Source organism: Mandrillus leucophaeus, unplaced genomic scaffold (assembly GCF_000951045.1).
Source record: "Mandrillus leucophaeus isolate KB7577 unplaced genomic scaffold, Mleu.le_1.0 Scaffold582, whole genome shotgun sequence".
NCBI lineage: Eukaryota > Metazoa > Chordata > Mammalia > Primates > Cercopithecidae > Mandrillus > Mandrillus leucophaeus.
Genome location: NW_012106275.1, coordinates 122,865 through 146,510, shown reverse-complemented (window position 1 = coordinate 146,510; position 23,646 = coordinate 122,865). Strand labels below are relative to the sequence as shown.

At 40.7% G+C, this 23,646-nt stretch overlaps 1 protein-coding gene across 2 annotated transcripts; it reads left to right on the top strand.

Moving 5' to 3' along the window:
• The first annotated feature begins 3,227 nt into the window (after positions 1 to 3,227).
• Positions 3,228 to 22,202, top strand: TMEM50B (transmembrane protein 50B). 2 transcript variants are annotated; one of them, XM_011999114.1, is made up of 6 exons: positions 3,228 to 3,377; positions 5,056 to 5,168; positions 6,782 to 6,849; positions 11,640 to 11,732; positions 16,689 to 16,746; positions 21,933 to 22,202. In XM_011999114.1, the coding sequence occupies exons 1-6, from the start codon at positions 3,279 to 3,281 to the stop codon at positions 21,976 to 21,978; spliced, it is 477 nt and encodes a 158-aa protein (XP_011854504.1). In that variant the 5' UTR covers positions 3,228 to 3,278; the 3' UTR covers positions 21,979 to 22,202. The 2 variants fall into 2 exon arrangements, with proteins under 2 accessions (XP_011854504.1, XP_011854505.1); XM_011999115.1 differs by having other exon boundaries at positions 3,238 to 3,369.
• The last annotated feature ends 1,444 nt before the right edge of the window (positions 22,203 to 23,646 follow it).

Sequence of the window (23,646 nt, the reverse complement as noted above, 5' to 3'; positions counted from 1 at the left end):
CTCTGTCACCCAGGCTGGAGTGCAGGGGCGCAATCTCGGCTCACTGCAAGCTCCGCCTCCTGGGTTCACACCATTCTCCTGCCACAGCCTCCTGAGTAGCTGGGACTACAGGCACCCGCCACCTCGCCCGGCTACTTTTTTGTATTTTTAGTAGAGACGGAGTTTCACCGTGTTAGCCAGGATGGTCTCGATCTCCTGACCTCGTGATCCACCTGTCTTGGCCTCCTAAAGTGCTGGGATTACAGGTGTGAGCCATCGCGCCCAGCCTGAGCTTTTTTTTGAGACCGAGTTTCGCTCAGTTGCCCAGGTGGAGTGCAGTGGTGCCATCTTGGCTCACTGCAACCTCCACCTTCCAGGTTCAAGCAATTCTCCTGCCTCAGTCTCCTGAGTAGCCAAGGTTTCAGGTGTGTGCCACCATACCCGGCTAATTTTTGTATTTTTAGTAGAGATGGGGTTTCACTATATTGGCCAGGGTGGTCTCGAACTCCTGACCTCGTGATCCACCTGCCTCGGCCTCCCAAAGTGTTGGGATAACAGGCATGAGCCACCATGCCTGGCCTCATTTTATAATTATACGGTCAAACTTGACTAAGGAAAGGATAGCCACTTAGATGAAGGTTTTCAAGTAAAGATGAGCTGAACAGAATGACTTCAGATCCCTTGCCTGTTTACAGGGGGCCTTTCTGAGGAAGTTTATGTGCTGTGTTATGAGTCCTAGGAAAGGGGGGTCACCTCAGTCAGGGTATCTGGAAGGTTCTAGTGGACCATGTAATGGAAAGACAATAAAAATAAGGTCAGAAGGAATGGGCTTCTCTGCATTTTCTGCTTCTTAGCTCACCATGGCCTACCTGTAGTTAACAGGGTAGGTGAAAGCAGAACCTCTCTGTGGGGGAAGTGAGTGTCGTCTGCTGACGAAGACTGCACGCCTTGCAGGAGAGCAGGAACTGCATCAGCATATGCTCAGGATCAAGCCAAGCCCCAGTGAGTACAGATAGGCTCTGGGCCAAGTTCTTGGAGCATTCAGTCCTCAGCTTCAAAAGCTGCTATATTCCAGTGGATTTTTTAAAAGATTGTTTTTTATAAAGGCACAAAATCCCGCACAAAAAACTGCTATACCAGCCAGGACGTTATCTCCTGAGTTACACTGCTGCAGTCTGGCCTGATTATCTGCTGCTTCTGGGGCACAGCTGGATTCTCTTTAGTTCTTCTGTGCAGGATCTTTCCTGTATCCCATATTCTCTTTTATTAATTCACTCTCCCTGTTGAAGCTCAAACTCCAGTAGCTTCTTGACAAGAATTGTTACATTTTTTGGAGACCTTGTGTGTCTGAATATTTTGTTGTTGTTTAAATAGAGACGGGATTTCGCCTTGTTGGCCGGGCTGGTCCTGAACTCCTGGCTTCAAGTGAGAGGCCTGCGTTGGCCTCTCAAAATGCTTCTGAATATGTTTTGATGCTATCCTCATACTTGATTCATATTTTGACTGGTAAAAATCTTTTGGTTGGAAATAATTGTCCTACAGAGTTTTGAATTTACTGCCCCATTGTCATCTTGCTTGTGGTTTTACTGTTAAGAATTCCAAGCTGAGGGCCAGGCATGGTGGCTCACGCCTGTAATCCCAGCACTTTGGGAGGCTGCAGTGGGTGGATTGCTTAAGTCCAGAAGTTCAAGACTAGCCTGGGCAATATGGCAAAATCCCATCTCTATAAAAAATTAGCTGGGTGTGGTAGTGTGTGCTTGTAGTCCCAGCTGTTCCGGGGGCTGCAGTGGGAGGATCACTTGAGCCCAGCAGGTAGAGGCTGCAGTAAGCTGTGATCATGCCACTGCACTCCAGCCTGGGTGACAGAGCGAGACCCTGTCTCTCTCTCTGTCTGTCTCTCTCTCTCTGTCTCTCTCTCTCTCTCTGTCTCTCAGACACACACACACAAACACACACACGAATTCCAAAAGCCTTTGTATGCGACCTGGTTTTTTCCGTATCTGCAAACTTATAGAATCTACACTTTGACCTCAGTGTTTTGAAATTTAAAATGAAGTGTGGGTTTACTCCATTACTTGAGTATTCAATGGGTACTTTAAATCTGGAAATACAAGAACTTTTATTCTGGGGAAATTTTCTTGAAATATTTTGTTGATTCTTTTTTCTCTTCTGTTTCCTGTGTAGTTTCTAAAATACCTGTGTTATTTATATGTGAATCTTTTTTACTGGTCTTCTAACTTCTTTTCTTTTTTTGGAGACAGAGTCTCGCTCTGTCACCCAGGGTGGAGTGCAGTGGCGAGATCTCAGCTCACTGCAGCCTCCGCCTCCTGGGTCCAAGTGATTCTCCTGCCTCAGCCTCCCAAGTAACTGGGATTATAGGCATGCGCCACCACTCACGGCTAATTTTGTATTTTTAGTAGAGACGTGTCTTTACTCACATGTCTGGCAGTTAGTACTAGCTATTAGCTGGGACCTCAACTGGAACTGTGGGTCAGAACACCTATAAATGGTCTCCTTACAGCATGGTAGCCCGAGCATTAGTGTTCCAGAGAACCAGGCAGATGGTCCGTTGCCTTCTGTGACCTGATCTTGGAAGTTGCATGACAGAAGTTACTTAGCATCACTTCCTCTACTCTACTGGTCAACTAGTCTTTATTGTTGACCCAAATTCAAAGGTAGGACATAAATCCACCTCTCAATGGAAGAAGTGTCAAATATTTTGGACATGTTTAATTTATTTCATTTATTTATTTATTTTTGTGACAGAGTCTTGCTCTGTTGCCCAGGCTGGAGTGCAGTGGCATGATCTTGCACTGCAATCTCTCCTTCCAGGTTCAAGCAATTCTTGTGCCTCAGCCTCCCAAGTAGCTGTAATTACAGGCATGTGCCACCAGGCCCAGTTAATTTTTCATATATTTAGTAGAGACAGGGTTTCATAATATTGGCCAGGCTGGTCTCAAACTCCTGGCCTCAAGTGATCTGCCCACTTCTGCCTCCCAAAGTGCTGGAATAACAGGCGTGAGCCACGTCACCTAGCTCCTAGACATGTTTTAAAACCACAGTGCTCATTTATCAAATAGCAATCTCCCCCTTGTGTCCTAGCGTAGTCCTGTATACATCTCAATTAGGTACTTGTTGAAGTATTGAATTTTTCTTAACTATAGTAGAATAGGACCTAAAGTAAAGTAAAGGAGTAAGATATTTTACTTTTAGAAAACATTGTCTTGGGTTGATTAGTTTTTGTCTTTCTGTTTGTAGGATACAGCATTTAATGAAACATTTATGCTTAAGAAGTAAAAATGGCAGGCTTCCTAGACAATTTTCGTTGGCCAGAATGTGAGTGTATTGACTGGAGCGAGAGAAGAAATGCTGTGGCGTCTGTTGTCGCAGGTATATTGGTAAGTGAGAAAGACAGGTTGGTGACATTTATCCCTTACCTTTTGCCTTGGAAATCAATGCCAGTTCCTTTGAACTGAGAATGGCTTTCCAGAACTATTTATTTCACTGCTGTTTTGTATAGATAATTATCAGAGTTCTAGATGCTATTGCCAAGCAGAGTATGGTAGGCCCTGGATTCATTTTGACTTTGTAAACGTGTACTTAATATCTTTTCTTCAGTTTCAGTGATAATATAATTATTATAGGCAATAGCATTTTTAACTTAGTGATACAATGTATATAAGTACTTTAAGATCCTTAAAGGCTCAGGATTTAATGTAACACAAAATTATTGTTGTGACTTATTGAAGGTCAGACAACAGTGACAGTACTCTGCAGATAATAGTGACAACCTTAGGCTCCATTAGAACTGAAGCCCTACAGCGGCTCTAGGGAAGAAATACCATCTCTGTTTCCCCAGCTGCAACACCAGGGGAATATCAGAGGAGGACATTTGTGAAGGAAACTATTGTTTAATTTTCTTTCCATCATTTTTTTTTAACTTTTTATTATTGAAAATGACAAGCATAAAACAAAAGTAGGCAGAATGTTATAAAGGTTCCGTCTCCTCCTTTATCCCATGTATCTATCATCCAGCTTAAAAAAAAAAACACCACCACCCCAAAATCAGGACCTGTCTTGCTGTATAATTCCATCAACCACTCCCTGGCCGCACCTTTTTTTTTTTTTTTTTAAAGAGACAAGGTCTTGCTATGTTGTACAGCCACTGGAGTACAGTGGCTATTCACAGGTATGATTGTAGTGTGCTACGGCTTCAGATTCATGGTCTCAAGCAATCTTCCTGCTTCAGTCTCCCAAGTAGCTGGGACTACAGATTTTCTACACTACCATTTCTGGCTCCCACTGCATTTTTTGGAAGCAAATTTCTTTATTTGTTTACATTTAAAAAATTCATCTCTTTGAACGTACAGTTCTACACTTAAGTCCAATAGAATGAAATAAAGCAGAGCAAGAACTAACGATAATTGTGAAGCAGTCTGCTCACTGCAGCCTCTGCCTCCGACTTCCCAGGTTCAAGCAGTTCTTGTGCCTCAGCCTCCGAAGTAGCTAGGATTAGAAGCACATGCCACCATGCCCAGCTAATTTTTGTATTTGTATTTGAATTTTTTCGAGACAGAGTTTCACTCTGTCATCCAAGCTGGAGTGCAGTGGCGTGATCTCAGCTCATTGTAGCCTCCACCTCCTGGGTTCAAGTGATTCTCCTGCCTCAGCCTCCTGAGTAGGCAGGATTATGTGTGCCTGCCACCATGCCTAGTTAATTTTTGTACTTTTAGTAGAGACAAGGTTTCACCATGTTGACCAGACTGGTCTCAAATTCCTGACCTCAGGTAATTTGCCCGTGTTGGCCTCCCAAAGTGCTGGGATTACAGACGTGAGCCACGACACCCAGCCTTGTATTTTTAGTAGAGGTGAGGTTTCACCATGATGGCCAGGCTGGTCTCGAACTCCTGACCTCAAGTGATCCACCTGCCTCGGCCTCCCAAAGTGCTGAGATTACAGGCGTGAGCCTTTGTACCCGGCCCATTTATATGATCTGTAGGACAAAAGGAATGTTAAAAAGCAGGTATTGTGCTAGCAAGAGTTTCAGTGTTTCAGTGACTTGGGCTGTGTTTTAAGTTTTTTACAGGCTGGTGGATAATGATTGATGCAGCTGTGGTGTATCCTAAGCCAGAACAGTTGAACCATGCCTTTCACACATGTGGTGTATTTTCCACATTGGCTTTCTTCATGTAAGTATGATGATAATTCTGTAATCAATATGATTTTTCTAAAAATACTTTCCTGTTAATGTGCAGTGCTTTCTTGAATAACTTTTTGATTTATTTGATAGATTATTTTTTAACATGATGTATACATAATTCCCATTTTATTACGATTTTTTTTTTAACCAAGAATGAGTGTTGGATTTGGGCATATATCTTTTTAGCACCTATAACGATTATCTTGTGATTTTTTTTCCTCATATTTTTTAATCTGGTCAGTTACATATTTTGTCAGTTCCAAGATCTACTTTTTCACATTTTAATACCTCTGAATATCAGGATGCATCTTGCAGTCAGTATATAATTAGTATATTTAATATAATTAGAATTATAATTGATAACATTTTTATTTCTTGTCAGTATTAAAAATTAATGGTGTATCTTAAAACTCATGGCCTCTGAGATTCAATGAAACACGTTACATTTCTGTATTTTTTAGTAGTGAATCGTCCATAGGTGTTGTAGTACACTCAACTTTTACCTTGCAGTATTATTATTATTTTTTTTAATGTGCTACTTGACTGTGTTTGCCAGTGTTGGAGGGAAAGGCAAGATTGATCTCAAAGAGATTTGTTTGTAGCTTTTATTTTAAATTATTTTTAAGTTTATGTTACCTCATTTCATAAAACTTGGAAGCTTTTTATGGATGTCTTTTAACAATTAAAAAATATTAAACATTAAGATTACATCATTTCCTTATACTGTCAGGAGGTTTTATTATTATTGTTTTTTTTTGAGACAGAGTCTTACTCTGTTGTTTGGGCTGGACCGCAGTGGCGCGATCTCAGTTCACTGCAACCTCTGCCTCCTGGGTTCAAGTGTTTCTCCTGCCCCAGCCTCCCAAGTAGCTGGGATTACAGGTGCCTGCTACTACGCCCAGCTAATATTTTGCATTTTTAGTAGAGACGGTGGTTTCACTGTGTTGGCCAGGCTGGCGTTGAACTCCTGACCTTGTGATTCACCTGCCTTGGCCTCTCAAAGTGCTGGAATTACAGGTGTAAGCCACCACACCTGGCCAGGAGTTTAAAAAGGTTATATTATGGGAATTGGAACTACTTATATCCATTGTGACTGCTAAAAAAAGGAAATTCCTGCTACTAATTAATGTACCTTGCTCTAACAAAAATGAAAGGGGAAGCTGAATAAAGTGGGCATATTACATAAACTACATTTTCTCTGAGCTTAAGGAGTGGGTCATAGAAAATCACTTGACTTTTAACACAAGGAGAAACTATTTAACTCTTGATAATAATGAGAACTTTGAAATGGGATAGCAGTGAGTCATTCATGTATAAATGTGAAATAGACAAAGAAACCAGAAAACTGGCCCCTCTTCTATAATCTCTGCAGACAAGTGATAGAAATCTCTTAAAATAAGTGTGTTTTCTGGGTGTACTTTATGAAAAATAAGACTAATGTAACATTTCTATCCACTAGCATTTTTATTAGGTTAAAAGATGTTAAATTATTCGTATATTGATTTTAGTTATGAAATAATCTGTTTTCTAAGTGATATATAAATATTTGAGTATTTTAACAGCAAATACTGAAATTCATTTAATGATTTTGTACTGTTCTAGGATAAATGCTGTATCCAATGCTCAGGTGAGAGGTGATAGCTATGAAAGCGGCTGTTTAGGAAGAACAGGTAAAGATACTTTGAGCTGTTAATGTGTGTTAACAAAATAGAAATTTGTCACCAGAAAAAAAGCCTCTCTTGTGAGTCTTTATTCAGGACTGGTGATGATTATATGGAATATTTTTTATTTGCTTTAAAAACAAGTTTTAGTGTTGTTCAAATCCTTAAGAAAGTAAGTCATTGCTAGAAGTTATTATTTTTGTCATGTTACACTGCCCATGATATAGATAAAAAATGTTGCTCTTCAGATGGATCTTGGACTCCAGTGCTAATGATGGATTTATTCTTATCCCAGTTGTTGACCAATAATGCTACTTACAAGATGGCTGACTGTGATTACTAACGGAAAATAATGAACACATTAGGGGATCGAACCTAGGACTACAGTGTCTTTACATTCACTTCTGATCACCTGAGTAGCCACCCACAGACTGCAACAAAATTGTTCAGAAGAAAGATGCTATTTGTCTACACATAAATTAGTTTTTTTAGTTTGAATTCATTTGAATTATCATCCTTTTTTTTTTTTTCAGACGGAATTTCGCTTTTCTTGCCCAGGCTGCAGTGCAGTGGTGCGTTTTTGGCTCACCGCAACCTCCACCTCCTGGGTTCAAGCGATTCTCCTGCCTCAGCCTCCAGAGTAACTGGGATTACAGGCATGCGCCACCATGCCTGCCTAGTTTTGTAGGTTTAGTAGAGATGGGGTTTCTACATGTTGATCAGGTGATCTGCCCACCTTGGCCTCCCAAAGTGCTAGGATTACAGGAGTGAGCCCCTGTGCCTGGCCCAATTGTGTTTTTTAAAAATTTACGGCCGGGCATGGTAGCTCACACCTGTAATTCCAGCACTTTGGGAGGCTGAGACGGGTGGATCACCTAAGGTCAGGAGTTTAAGACCAGCTTCGCCAACATGGAGAAACCCCGTCTCTACTTAAAAAAAAATACAAAATTAGCCAGGCGTGTTGACTCACTTCTGTAGTCCCAGCTACTTGGGAGACTGAGGCAAGAGAATCGCTTGTACCCGGGAGGCGGAGGTTGCAGTGAGCCAAGATCACCTGATTGCACTCCAGCCTGGGTAACAAGAGCGAAACTCTGTCTCAAAAACAAACAAACAAAAAAATTTACATTATAATATGAAGAAATTAAGGTACAGTGGGCTTAAATAATGTGTCCAAAGTCACAGAGCAAGTAAGTGGTGGAGCCAGGATTGAACACTGACAGTGTTGAACACTCCAGAGCCCATGCTTTTAGCCACCATGCTGTACTTGTTTCCCATCTAGAACCATTTGGTCACTTTGTCTGGTTTGGTACTACGTGTATATTTTTTCTTTTTGTCAGCTTAACTGAATATAATTTAAGTATAATATAATTCACTATTATTTTATGAAATTTTTTTGAGATAGAGTCTTTCTGTCTCCCAGGCTGGAGTGCAGTGGCACAATCTTGGCTCACTGCAGCCTCCACAGCCTGGGACTCAAGTGATCCTCCCACCTCAGTTTCTCAAGCAATTGTGATTATAGGGACATGCCATCACGCCCAGCTAATTTATTTATTTTTTGTAGAGACAGGGTTTTACCATGTGGTTCAGGCTGGTCTTGATCTGGCCTCAAGCTATTCACCTGTCCTCAAGTTATCAGCCTCCCAAAGTGCTGGGATTACAGGCATGAGCCACCACGCCTGACCAGAATCCACCAGTTTAAAGTGTACAATTTGATGAGTTTGAACAAATGTGTACAGTTACAGTTGTGTAACTACCACTACAATCATGATATAGAACACCAAAAAGTTCCTTCATACCCCTTTTTATAGTTAATCCCCTTCCCCTCACCTCCTGGTCACCACTGATATACTTTCTATGATGGTAGCTTTGCCTTTTCTGCTCTTTCATATAAATGGGATCATATGGTAAGTATCATAGCCTTTTAAACCAAATAAAGCAGCTGTGAAGAGCTTAGCTTGCTTTTCTACTTGGCGTCTTTTTTTTTTAATTTTGTATGTATTTTTTTTGAGATGGAGCCTTACTCTGTCACCTAGGCTGGAGTGCAGTAGTGTAATTTCAGCTCACTGCATCATCCGCCTCCCAGGCTCCAGCAATTCTTCTGCCTCAGCCTCTTGAATAGCTGGGATTACAGGTGCCCTTCACCACGCTTGGCTAATTTTTGTATTTTTAGTAGAAACTGGGTTTCACCATGTTGGCCAGGCTGGTCTCGAACTCCTGACCTCAGGTGATCCACCCGCCTTGGCCTCCCAAAGTGCTGGGATTACAGGCATGAGCCACCATGCCCAGCCTTCTACCTGATACTTTAATGCTGATGTAGATTTTATAACCTCACTTCTACTGGAATCCATGGAGAATTCGCCAGAGGATATAATGACAAATGACAGATGAACCTAAGTTTAAAGTGTGTGTGTGTATGCGCATGCAATTGCGCTCACTTTTTAGCATATCCTGTGTGTCAGCCTCAGCAGTAATGTCAGGAATGAGGGAAGGTAAAGAAAAAATAATATATATTAGCAAGTGAAGATGATGTATGTAGAGCATACAATAATGTACTCCATCATTTTTCTTTAAAGAATATTCCACGGACATTGCTGTGAATTATGTTACTATTATCTTTTTTTGAGACAGGGTCTTGCTCTGTCACCCAGGCTAGGGTGCAGTGGTGTGATCATAGCGCAGAAAAGCCTGGAACTCCTGGGCTCAAGCAGTCCTCCCCCTTCAGCCTCCAGAGTAGTTGGGATTACCCGTGTAAGCCACTGTGGCTGGCCACTATTACCCGTTTTTTATAGGAAGTTTCATTGTAACTTATCCAAAGTTTTTTAACTTAAAAGTGGAACCTGTATTTGTCTTTGGTCTGTCTGGTTCCCAGGCCCATCGTTTTTACCCTCACTAAGTGATTATTCTATGATATTCCCTATTCTGTTAAAATTAACAGTGCAGTTTATATATTGTGCATATAGTGCAGTTTCTGTCTAGTGCTTCAGAAATTAAGGACAAACTGTCTTAGAGTCATGCCCAGGTGTTGCTACTCTTTAGCTTTTGTACTCCTTAAGTGGTTTATTTGTAAACCATCTCTATTTAGTTCCCAGAGGAATTAATAGGAAAGTATCAAAATAATAAATATACTATAAATGAAACAGGTAAATAATAAAACCATAAAAAGGAACCAGAACTAGGTAGAAAAATGATCGTTGTACTTAGAACCTGGGACAAGATGGATGCTTTTAATTGTCATTAACCTTAGCTCAGAGCTTCCTTGTAGCCAGAGCAAACGAGAAAATATTATAGTTTTATTTTTTTGCTAAACAAAAGCATACTTCTTTTTCTTTTTTTTCTCTTTTTGTTAATATGCCCTCAGACGTACTTATTTTTCAAGAGAAACTTTTTTCTTGTTTAATTCTATTAGAAAGTTTAATGTATATAGCTATAAATAAAGGACATGATGGAAAATAATTGTAAGGATTTTTTTTTTTTTTTTTTTTTTTTTTGGCGGGGGGAAACAGAGTGTTGCTTTGTTATGCAGGCCAGAGTGCAGTGGCAGGATCTTGGCTCACTGCAACCTCTGCCTCTCAGGTTCAAGAAATTCTCTTGCCTCAGCTTCTTGAATGGCTGGGACTACAGGCACCTGCCACCACGCCCAATTGATTTTTTGTTCTTTTAGTAGAGATGGGGTTTTACCATGTTGCCAAGGCTGGTCTCGAACTCCTGAGCTCAGGCAATCCGCCCACCTTGGCCTCCCAAATTTCTAGGATTACAGGTGAGCTACTGTGCCCGGCCTTTAAGGATTTTTAATAGTTCCTTTTATTCACATTAGATAAAAGCTATAATTGAATATAATTTAGAGATTGTATTTCTCCAAAGCATTAAACATTACTGTTTTTATTTCTGGAGATCTGCTTAGTATTGTAATAAAATTTAGATAATATAGAGATCTGTTTCTCTCAAATATCAGCTGTTCTAACCATCATGAACTTTGATCAGTGTTTCCTCCTTATCTAGTGTCTAAAATGAATCTATTCAGTGGTAACAAAATATTTGCAACTGAGGCAAATTTAGTTTTCTGTTATGGAAGTTGGTTAGGATTTTATTTTTACTTCAGTGGAGCTTTGTTCCCCTTGCAGAGGTGATGGGGCTGTCAGTATACCTGTGAACAGGGTCTGGTGCAAGTGTTAACCTGCTTTCCTAAAAATGTGTTGAATCTACTCGGGTGTCCAGATGATTACATTATTGACATCTAGAATTTTGTTCAATACAGGGTTGAAGAGATGCTTCTGATTTTGAAGTTTTCATGAATATGTGGTACAGATTGGCTGCCTCAGCAATAAACAAGCCTGAATATACTCTAAAGAATGGCCATTATTTGTACTATATTGAGTAATGGTGTGATTATAGAAGCTTATTATTGATTAAAAAGGGACATATTAGTCCTTCTTCATTTGACGTCTCTCATTCCTTTGTGATGATGGCTATCCAGAATGCATATGCTACTTTTAATAGGGCAGTTATTTTGATAATATATACAGCAGCGTAATTTTTTAGTTAGGGCATTCATTTCTCTAGTCAGTAAAAAGGTAACTTACTTTTTTTCGTTTTCCATGTACGGTTTAACTTCTTTCAGTTTTTTTTTTTTTTTTTTTTAAATCATCATTCATTTAACTTAGAGCAAATTTATATAAATATATGACTATCTTTGATATGCATAATACATATAAGGCTAACAGGGCTTCTAGTGTTATGTATTCCTAAGACGTTATAGGGCTGTAAAAATGAACAAAATCATAAGCCTCTTCTCCACACAGGTGCTCGAGTTTGGCTTTTCATTGGTTTCATGTTGATGTTTGGGTCACTTATTGCTTCCATGTGGATTCTTTTTGGTGCATATGTTACCCAAAGTAAGTATTCTTCCTGTATTTTATAGGAGAGATTCAGATATGTCTTTTATATTTGGCTAACTCTACCTTGAGTACAATTTAGTATCATTACTCAGATTGAAGATACTACTCTGTGTGAAGATACATGAGTTGTTTAATAAAACTTGTCAGTGGGAACACAGTGCAGTAGGATAGCTCTGGTTAGGAAATCCAAGCCACTGACAAAGCCGGTATCTCTCAGCCATCTCCAGACTTTCTGCTTTCCTTCCTTACCTTAGGATAGCCAGGATTTTATGCTAGAGGCCCATTTACTGGGAGTTGCAGTAGAACAAGTGAGAAAGCAGTACAGGTGTACAGTCCCTTATATATAATTCTAAAATCCACAAAATGCTGAAAATCAAGTTATTTATAACTAGTTTGGCAGCAAAACCTGACCTGAACTGACACAGGGCTCACTGTTTTCTTTATCCCATTTAGTGTCAGTATTCAAATGTTTTGTTGTAGGAATGAAAATAGATGTATTAGGTTATAGGATGCTTGTCCATACCCAGCTGGCAGTGCTATGCAGTATATGTGCTTTGCCTTACTGTTCTTAAATCTGAAGAATTCTGAATCCCAAAATATATCTTGCCCCAGGGATTTCAGATAAGGGGCATAGACCCCTTATCTGATAATCTATGGATTATCAGTAATCTTTCTTTTCATAAACACCTTCTCTGTCCAACCTAATCCTGTACTTTTTTTTTTTGGAGATAGAGTCTCACTCTATCGCCCAGGGTGGAGTGCAGTGGTGTGATCTTGGCTCTTTGCAACCTCTACTTCCCAGGTTCAAGTAATTCGCCTGTCTCAGCCTCCCAAGTAGCTGGGATTAGAGGTGCGTGCCACTATGCCCAGCTAATTTTTGTATTTTTTTTTTAGTAGAGACAGGGTTTCACCATGTTGTCCAGGCTGTTCTCAAACTCCTGACCTCAAGTGATCCACCCATATTGGCCTCCCAAACTGCTGGGATTACAGGTGTGAGCCACCGCACCCAGCCAAACCTGTTATTTTAAGTCACGGGTACAGAGGGAGTTTTTTAAGGGCAAGACTGAAGATATATATGTGTACCCTTCATACAGAAACAGTTGATGGAGTGGGATGAACTCTTATTACACCATGCTGAGTTTTCTGGATGTGCCAGATGCCATAGCTTTTCATTCACAGTAGTGTTGAAAAACAGAACCCAGCTTCAGAAGTGTCTCTGGAAGCGTTGGAAGACTGTTTCACTGGCCGTCTTCCTTTGCTCCAAAGACAGGAGTCAGAGAACACAATTTATTCATCCTCTGATTCCTCTGCCTCTGGAATCTCTTTGTCAGCCTTCTTTGCTTAACTGTCACATCTCCTTGTCCTGACTCACAGCTGATTTTTGAATACTTTTGATAGTATCATTTAAGTCTCATAGTTTGATCAGTGTAAGATCTTTGGAATACCTTTGTTTTTTCTTTGTCTTTCACTTGGTACAAAATAAGTCACATTACAAGAGGACAGTGGTTGGCTTAAATAACATTGGTCACTAGCTGTGTCTGAAATGTGTTTTTTAGTTAATTAAAAATACTACTAGAGCACATAGTTCTGGTACGAAGCGTATCTGAAGGAAAATGCTTTTTTAAAAATAGCTTCATCGAGATGTAATTTGCATACCATATAATTCAGCCATTTAAAATATGCAGTTGAATGTTTTTAGTATTTTCACAGAATTATGCTATCATCACCACAATCCAATTTGAGAATATTTTTATCACCACCATACCCATTAGCAGTCACTCCCCATTACTCCTTCCCATAGCCCTAGGCAGCCACTAATGTACTTTCTGTCTCTATAGATATATCTATTTCATACACATGGAATCTTATAGGAAACTGTTTTTTTGAGACAGAGCCTTGCTCTGTTGCCCAGGCTGGAGTGTGGTGGCGTGATCTTGGCTCACTGCAACCTCTGCCTCCCAGGTTCAAGCAATTCTCCTTTCTCAGCCTCCTGGGTAGCTGGGATTTCAGGTGCATGCCAACACGCCCGGATAATTTTTGTGTTTTTAATAGAGATGGGGTTTTACCATATTGGTCAGGCTGGTCTCGAATTTCTGACCTCAGGTGATCCACCCACCTCAGCCTCCCAAGGTGCTGGGATTACAGGCATGAGCCACTCTACCCAGCCAGAAAGTGTGGGTTTTTTTTTTTTTTTTTTTTCTTTCTGAGACAGAGTTTTGCTCTGTCGCCCAGGCTGGAGTGCAGTGGCGCAATCTTGGCTCACTGCAAACTCTACTTCCCAGGTTCCTGCCATTCTCCTGCCTCAGCCTCCCGAGTGGCTGGGGCTGCAGGCGCCCGCCACCATGCCCAGCTAAGTTTTTGTATTTTTAGTAGAGACAGGGTTTCACCGTGTTAGCCAGGATGGTCTCAATCTCCTGACCTCATGATCCACCCACCTCGGCCTCCCAAAGTGCTGGGATTACAGGCATGAGCCACTGTGCCCCGCCAAAAGTGTGTTTTAAACTCATTTTATCCCTGACTAAGAAGGGTGGGCTGCTGTCACTGATTTTCTTAAAAGGTCTCCATAGTTATGTTAAAGAAAAACTTTAGATAAATTAACAATTTGAGCAAAGAATGATTCATGAATTGGGCAGGACCCAGAACGAAGAAGAGGTTCAGAGAGCTTCACCCAGCAGCATGAGCAGCTGTAGGCTGAACACAAAGCAAAGACAAGAAATTTTTAGATTGTCTATAGCTATGTTTGTCTTATTTGTGCATGGTCTCATCAGTTGGCTGCTTGGGATTGGCTAAAGCTTAGCTGTTTGTGATTGACTAAAATTCAGCTATTTATTACAAAAATATAACCCTAGGTTTCAGTTTGTTTACATAAGTTAGGTTGCAGGGGGTGGGGTCACACAGGAACTCAGAGTGGGGAGATAGCCTCAGGTTAATGGCCACCTGCTTATTTACTTCAGCACTTGAAGTGATCCATGAACTTTACAGTTTCTATAGTGAAAATAGGAATAAATTGCCATTTCTCTAAGGTATGTAGGGAAATATTGTTTGTAAAGGCTGTACTCTCGTTGAGTGTATCTTTTTTTTTTTTTGAGACGCGTTTCACTCTTCTCGCCCAGGCTGTAGTGCAATGGCGTAGTCTTGGCTCACTGCAATCTCTGCCTCCTGGGTTCAAGCGATTCTCCTGCCTCAGCTTCCCGAATAGCTGGGATTATAGCCATCTGCCACCACTCCCAGCTAATTTTTTGTATTTTTTGTAGAGATGGGGTTTCACCATGTTGGCCAAGCTGGTCTTGAAGTCCTGACCTCAGACGATCCACCTGCCTTGGCCTCCCAAAGTGTTGGGATTACAGGCATGAACCACCACTCCCAGTCAATTGTATCTTAATATTTAAAGAACTAGTACATATTGATAAATTTCTTGGTTGTGAATTTCATCTTTCTATTTCAACAGCTTTACTAATTTAAATATACTTTTTTTTTTTTTAAAGATGGAGTTTCGCCCTGTCGTCCAGGGTAGAGTGCAGTGGTGCAGTCTTGGCCCACTGCAACCTCTGCCTCCTGGGTTCAAGTGATTCCCCTGTCTCAGTCTCCCAAGTAGCTGGGATTACAGCCATCCACCACCATGCCCGGCTAATTTTGTATTTTTAGTAGAGACAGGGTTTCACCATGTTGGCCAGGCTAGTCTCAAACTCCTGACCTCAAGTGATCCACCCACCTTGGCCTCCCAAAATGCTAGGATTACAAGCGTGAGTCACCACACCCAGCCTAAATATTCTTTTTTATTTGTAAAGTGAATATGACTTTATTTCAGAGAGCATTTCTAGGGCATGTTTCCAGTCTTTTATTGTGCAGATTTGCTTGAACTATTAATATTCATAATGATAGCCAACTTTTATATATTACTTTATAGGCTAGATATTGTTCTAACACTATATAGAGTCACTCATCTAATTCTTGCACTCTGGAGTAGGTGCTATTACAATGCCTGTTTTACAGGTGAGGAAATGAAGATATACTGAAGTTAAATAATTTATCCAAGGTCATACATTTAGTCATTGGTGTAGATAGGATTCAAACCTGAGTCTGGCTCAAATTTGGAGCTCTTAACCATGGTGTTCTTTGTTTGCTATGATATCAAGAGCTCAGAATTGAACCAGTTTCTTCATCCTCTCCAGTATTTTTTAATCAACATTTATAGTTTTACAAAAGTTAATCATCTACAAAAATTTAAGTAGTTTCCATTTTGTTTCTTTTCTCTTCCTATAAAGATAGTAACCATTTCCTCCAGGATAGATTCAGTGAGAGAGAATAATGATAAATTACAACTGTGTTATTTATATCTGACATGTTTGCATAATAAAACTGCTGGATTGAGAGCCAGGCACTGTGGTGTGTGCCTGTAGTCCCAGCCACATGGGAGGCTGAGGCAGGAGGATCACTTGAGCCCAGGAGTTTGGACTGTAGTTTGCTATGATAGTGCCTGTCAGTAGCTGCTGCACTCCAGTCTGGGCAATGTAGTGAGGCCCCATTTCTTTAAAAACAAACACAAAAAACTTCTTGAATTCATGAAAGAAAATAAATTAACAGACTGTTTAAAAGTCAAGAATTTAATTTGTATATTTTTACGATTTTGTATTTCACTGTTGGCCATAGGAGGCAAAGGAACAAGTTACTGTTTCCTCAGCAGTTTTGATGTAGCTAGAACCAGCAATTACTTTAGACTAAAAGAAAACTTGATTAAGTTCATTGACTTTTATCCAGAGTAAGAGCAGTCCTTTGCTTTGGGGGAATTAAATTGGCATTTTCTTCTTTCAGTGTCATTATAGATGTCTTAGAGTTAATGAATAATAGTGTTATGTTGTAATATACAAAATGTATCATTATGAATGGTATTGATACTTTATTAGTGACGTTTGCCTATATAACCTTCTAATCTGTTTTACTTTATGTATGTAGATACTGATGTTTATCCGGGTCTAGCTGTGTTTTTTCAAAATGCACTTATATTTTTTAGGTAAGTTGCCTAATGTTTTAACTACACCTGTAACATTTACAGAAATGTCAGCTTAATTAAGGCAGCATATACATGAAACACATATAAATCCCATGGACTGGTTACAATGATAGAACTTCTTTTAAAGGGTGAGAATTCCACTGTTACATAAGAGCAGACAGGCCTTTTAAATAGGGGTCTTGCTGTGTATCAAGACTTTAGCTGGATCCTTTATATATTTTACCTTTTAAATTCCCATTTAGACCAAGTGCAGTGGCTCATGCCTGTAATCCCAGCACTTTGGGAGGCTGAGGTGGGTGGATTGCTTGAGTCTAGGAGTTTAAGACCAGCCTGGGCAACATGGCAAAACCCTGTCTCTACAAAAAAATATGAAAATTATCTGGTTGTGATGATGTACAGTGCCAGCTACTCAAGAGGCTGAGGTGGGAGAACTGCTTGAGCCCAGGAGGTTGAGGCTGCAGTGAGGCAAGATTGCACCACTGTACTCCAGCCTGGGCAATAGAGTAAGACCCTGTCTCAAAAATAAAATAAAATAAATAAATGAATAAATAAATTCCCATTTAATTATTTTAAATATATGTCAGGTGTTATTCCCATTTTATTTATTTTTATTTTCATTTATTTATTTATTTTTGAGATGGAGACTCACCCTGTAGCCCAAGCTGGAGTGCAGTGGAACAATCTCGGCTCACTGTAACCTCTGCCTCAGGGCTCAAGCGAATGATTCCCGTGCCTCAGCCTCCTAAGTAGCTGGGACTACAGGTGCACACCACCACGCCCAGCTAATTTTTTGTATTTTAGTAGAGACGGGGTTTCACCATATTGCCCAGGGTGGCCTCGAACTCCTGAGCTCAGACGATTTGCCTGCCTTGGCCTCCCAAAGTGCTGGGATTATAGGTGAGAGCCACTGCACCCAGCGTTATTCCCAGTTTATAGATGAGGAAATAAAGTTTAGAGCTTGCTTTAGGATGCCTAGCTAGTAATTGAGAAGCTGGGATTTGAATCCAGACTGCTGCTTCCATAGCCTGTGTTTTGTTAAAAAACATATCAGACCCGTTGTTTCTCTTAACTAGCCTTTTGAAAAAAAAAAAAAAATTAACGACAACAACAGGTAAAGTACCTTTATTAAGAAAAAAGGAAAAACCAGAATTAATACATAGTGGCCAGGTGTGGTGGCTCATGCCTGTAATCCCAGCACTTTGGGAGGCTGAGGCAGGTGGATCACCTGAGGTCAGGGGTTCGAGACCAGCCTGGCCAACATGGTGAAACCCCATCTCTAATAAAAATACAAAAATTAGCCGGGCATGGTGGTGCATGCCTGTAATCCCAGCTACTCAGAAGGCTGAGGCAGGAGAATCACTTGAACTCGGGAGGCGGGGGTTGGAGTGAGTCAAGATAGTGCCACTGCATTTCAGCCTGGGTGACAGAGCTGTATCAAAAATAATAATAATAATTAATACATGGTATGCATGTTATATACAAAACCTGTTGGGAAATTGTGTTTTCTGAATGCCTTTTTAAGAAAACTTAAGTGGAAAAATAAACCAATATTAAAAGTATTTTTTAGGAGCAATCTTCTAAAAATATCCCCCAAATGAAGTCCATATTCTATGATTTTTAGAATGAATGTCTTTTTTTTTGAGGCGGGGGGGCTAGATTCTCGCTCTGTTGCCCAGGCTGGTGTGCAGTGGTGCAATCTCAGTTTAGCGTAATCTCTGCCTCCCAAGTTCAAGCAATTCTCGTGCCTCAGCCTCTCTAGTAGCTGGGATTACAGGCACGCACTGCCACACCCAGCTAATTTTTGTATTTTTAGTAGAGATGGGGCTTTGCCATGTTGACCAGGCTGGTCTCGAACTTCTGACCTCAAGTGATCTGCCGGCCTCAGCCTCCCAACGTGGTAGGATTACAGGTGTGAACCACCATGCCCGGCCTAGAATGAATGTCTTAATGTCAACATAGGATATTTAGGTATTTATTTATAAAATTTTATCTGCCTCTGTCCCCACCCCCCATAAATCATTAAGTAAATTCTAAGCCTTGAAAAACTTTGTTTTTGTCACTGGTTTTAAGTAATTTGATTATGATGTACTATGGTCTAGTTTTCTTCATATTCCTTTCACTTGGTGTATATTGAGTTTCTTGGATCTGTGGGTTTATAGTTCATCAACAAATCTAGATTCTTTTCAGCCATTATTTCTTCAAGCATTTTTTGTATCCACTCCACCCTTCTTCTGGTATTTCAGTTGCATGTTATAACAGACTGCTTAAAGTTGTCTCACAGCTCGCTAATGGTCAGATTTTTTTTTCCTCTTTGTGTTTCAGTTTGGATAGTTTCTATTGTTACATTTTAAAATTAATCTCTGCTGGGCATGGTGGCTCACGCCTGTAATCCCAGCACTTTGGGAGGCCAAGACGGGTGGATCACTTGAGGTCAGGAGTTCGAGACCAGCCTGGCCAACATGGTGAAACCTCATCTCTACTAAAAATACAGACATTAGCTGGGCATGGTGGTGCATGCTTGTAACAGCTACTCGGAAGGCTGAGGCCGGAGAATCACTTGAACCCAGGAGGCTGAGGTTGCAGTAAGCTAAGATCGCACCATTGCTGAGCAACAGAACGAGAATGAGACTTCATCTCAAAAAAAAAAAAAAAAATTGCCGGGCGCGGTGGCTCAAGCCTGTAATCCCAGCACTTTGGGAGGCCGAGACGGGCGGATCACGAGGTCAGGAGATCGAGGCCAACCTGGCTAACATGGTGAAACCCCGTCTCTACTAAAAAATACAAAAAACTAGCCGGGCGAAGTGGCAGGCGCCTGTAGTCCCAGCTACTCGGGAGGCTGAGGCAGGAGAATGGCGTAAACCCGGGAGGTGGAGCTTGCAGTGAGCCGAGATCTGGCCACAGCACTCCAGCCTGGGTGACAGAGCAAGACTCCATCTCCAAAAAAAAAAAAAAAAAAAAAAAAAAATTAATTACTCTCTACTTCTGCAGTGTCTAATCTATGCCATCCAATGATTTTTTCATCTCAGACGTCGTATTTTCTGTCTCTAGAAGCTTGATTGGGTCTTTAGAAATATTTCTGATGTCTTTCTTTAACATGCTCATGCCCTCTTCCACCTTCTTGAACACACAGAGTATATTTATAGCTATCTCAGGGTCCTTGTCCAATTGTCTGTGTCATTTCTGCATCTGCTTCTATTGATTTTTTTCTGCTTCTGTTTGCTCTTCATTTTGGACCTATTTTCCCTTATTTGTGCTTTGCATACAATTTGTTGAGACTGGATCTTTGTTAGTCCTTTAAATGTTTTTGAGCTTTGTTTTGGGATGCAGTTAGGTGACTCAGAAACAGTTTGGTCCTTTTATGTCTTTTAAGCTTTGTTATAGGCAGAACCAGAGCAGCTATAGCCCAGGACTGATTTGTCCGCTTACTAAGGCAGTCATGCCAGTACTTTGAGTGTTTCCACGGTCTGATGCTTCGTGTATTCCAAGGTTTCTCTACTCGACTTGTGAGAATGTGAACTCTCTTCCAGCCTTGTGGTAGCTCTGGGATGTGTTCTTTCCAGTGGTTCTTTCCTTCACTTGGGTAGTTTCCTCTTATGTATAGACTGATCAACACTCAGCCACAGACTCAAGGAGCACCCCCTGCAGATCTCCTGCATTCCCTCTGTGTGGCTGGCTGTATGCTGCGTGGCAAACCGTAGCCATGTGGTCTCCCCCAACTCTCAGACCACCCTGCTTTACCTGGATTTCTCCTTATGGCCTTGACATTCTGGTTTTGAAAGATGTTTGGCAGTTTCTGCTGTCTTACGTGCTGTCAGTCACATGTCTTTGGCATGTGACTGACAGCCTTCTGGTGATATGATAAGTTATTATGAAGACATTTGAGGCAATCTTTATAGATTAAGTTTAAGGTCAGATTCAACGCTTTGTGGTGGTAGATGAATCCACTTAAATGACTGTTGGATGAACAGAAACCTTGTATGCTCAGGTGGACATAGCTGACAGCCGTGTCAACTATGTGCTCTGCCCAGAGGCTGGCAAGTTATCAGGCAGCCTGTGTGCTTCCTCTGTGCTGGACCTGTTCTAAGCTCTGGGGTACAGCCTCTTTTATTTACATCTCTGGTCACTCCTCTGTTTCCCTTGCAAGCTGATCCTCCACTCCCTGCCTACTACCTTTTGAAGTCTCTTAAAGCTCTGTTCTTGGCCTTAAGAAACTCCTTGTTATTTTTCTGTCTCTGGGTGAACTCATGTGTGCTTAGGACTCCAGTTATTGCTTATATTCCAGTGAGTCACAGATGTCCCTTTCCAGGCCTAAACCATATATCCAGATTCCTACTTCACATCCCTTCCTGGGTTGCTGACATTTCAAATCCAAAACATTTAGTACGCCCACAGCTCAATGCGTGGCCCTGGAGTGTCCCATCTCTCTGTTCCCACCTCCTTATCTCCTCTCTCACTTTGCCGAGATAATTCCCCCTCTTCTTTGGGATCTCAGTTCAGTCACCACTCCTCAGGAAAACCTTTCCTGACCTCTCTAACTAGGTCTGATCCTTATGTTTCACTCTTAGGACACTGCACCTCTCATTTATAGCGTTTTTTTTATAGTTGGAATTTTATATTTATTTGATTGTCTCCTTATTAGACCCTTAGCTCCATTAGAGAGCAAGTTTGTCTGGACTCAAAGTCTCATCCCAGCACTCAGGTGCTTGGTACATAACCAGTTTTCAGTGCACAATAATTATTTGTTGAAGGAATGAAGAATTGCAGTATGGTCTGTTGTAGGGTGCTTCAGTTACTGTAGTTTAGATATGGTAGGCTCCTGGAGACATAAAATGGCCCTAATGCCTGTCACTATGAGAATGGTCTCTCTCTCTCTTTTATTTTTTTTGATGTATTGATTCATTTTTTTTTGTTTCTGAGTCATAGAGAAATGTCTCTTTTCCTTACAAGTTGCCTATTAATAACTTTCCAGGCTTTAAGAAAGAATAGTTATGCTCAGCCATCGTGGTTAACAGACTGCTTTACAAAATAAGCAAATTAAGACCAACACTGCCATGATGTCTAATTTAATTTTTTAAATTGATAGAAAGGAATCAGTGAAGTACCTGTCAAAGCATATTGAGAAAATGAATTTTGTGTTGCTTGTTCCATCTGTTTTTTCCTCATGATTTGTTTTCCTATCTTTCTAGCACTCTGATCTACAAATTTGGAAGAACTGAAGAGCTATGGACCTGAGATCACTTCTTAAGTCACATTTTCCTTTTGTTATATTCTGTTTGTAGATAAGTTTTTTATCTCTCAGTACACATTGCCAAATGGAGTAGATTGTACACTAAATGTTTTGTTTCTTTACATTTTTATGTTCCGAGTTTTGAAATAGTTTTATGAAACGTCTTTATTTTTCATTGCGTAGACTGTTAATACTAATATGTATATAATACAAGACTATATGAATTGGATAATGAGTATCAGTTTTTTATTCCTGAGATTTGGAACTTGATCTGTTCCCTGAGCCAGGGTTATATCATCATGTCATTTTAGAAGTAACCACTCTCTCTGGCTGGGCACAGTGGCTCATGCCTGTAATCCCAGAACATTGGGAGGCCGAGGCAGGCGGATTGCTTGAGGTCAGGAATTTGAGACCAGCCTGGCCAACGTGGCGAAACTCCATCTACTAAAAATACAAAAATTAGCCAGGTGTGGTGGTGTGTGCCTGTAATCCCAGCTACCCAGGAGGCTGAGGCAGGAGAATCGCTTGAACCCAGGGGACGGAGGTTGCAGTGAGCTGAGTTTGTGCCACTGCACTCTAGCCTGGGGCACAAAGTGAAACTCCATCTCAAAAAAAAAAAAAACCACTCTCTCTCAGTATCTCTGATTTCTGAAGATGTACTAAAAATACAGCTTTGGCTGGGCGCGGTGGCTCACGCCTGTAATCCCAGCACTTTGGGAGGCCGAGGCAGGCGGATCACCAGGTCAGGAGATCAAGACCATCCTGACTAACACAGTGAAACCCCGTCTCTACTAAAAATACAAAAAATTAGCTGGGCATAGTGGCGAGCACCTGTAGTCCCAGCTACTCGGGAGGCTGAGGCAGTAGAATGGCGTGAACCCAGGAGGCGGAGTTTGCAGTGAGCTGAGATCGCACCACTGCACTCCAGTCTGGGCCACAGAGCGAGACTCTGTCTCAAATAAAAATAAAAATAAAAATAAAATATATATATATATATAGCTTCATCTATCTGGAATGAGCACTGAGCCATAAAAGGTTTTCAGCAAGTTGTAATTTATTTTGGCCTAAAAATGAGTTTTTTTTGTAAAGGAAAAATGTTTGTTCTTATGTATTGAAGAAGTATACTTTTATATAATGATTTTTTAAATGCCCAAAGGACTAGTTTGAAAGCTTCTTTTAAAAAGAACTCCTCTAATATGACTTTATGTGAGAAGGGATAATACCTGGTCAAATAAACTCAGTTTTTTATGGTTACTGTAAAAAGACTGTGTAAGGCAGCTCAGCACCATGCTTCTCGTAAAAGCAGCTTAAATTATCCACTGGGATTATCTTTTGGCATCCTGCCATTTTCTGATGTTACACAATTCAATAGCAAGTAAGTTTGAGACAATCGCAGTTTAAAAGCATGAACCATTTAACAAAAAGTGGAATAATTAAAGATAAAGCACTTCTTCCCAAAGGGAATTATCACCTAGTGAAAAATTAGGCGTTTCATCCACTGCAAGTCTCTCTTCACTCTAGCTCTCAAGCTTTGGGTGAATGTTCCTGCGAAATATATCTTCAACTTGAAAGTTCATACTCCAATAAAAAAACTCCTTTTACTGAGTTTGCAGTACTGTATTTGCACTGTTTGTATTCCTCTGGGCCCTTATTGCTACTTTTGATTTCCTTTG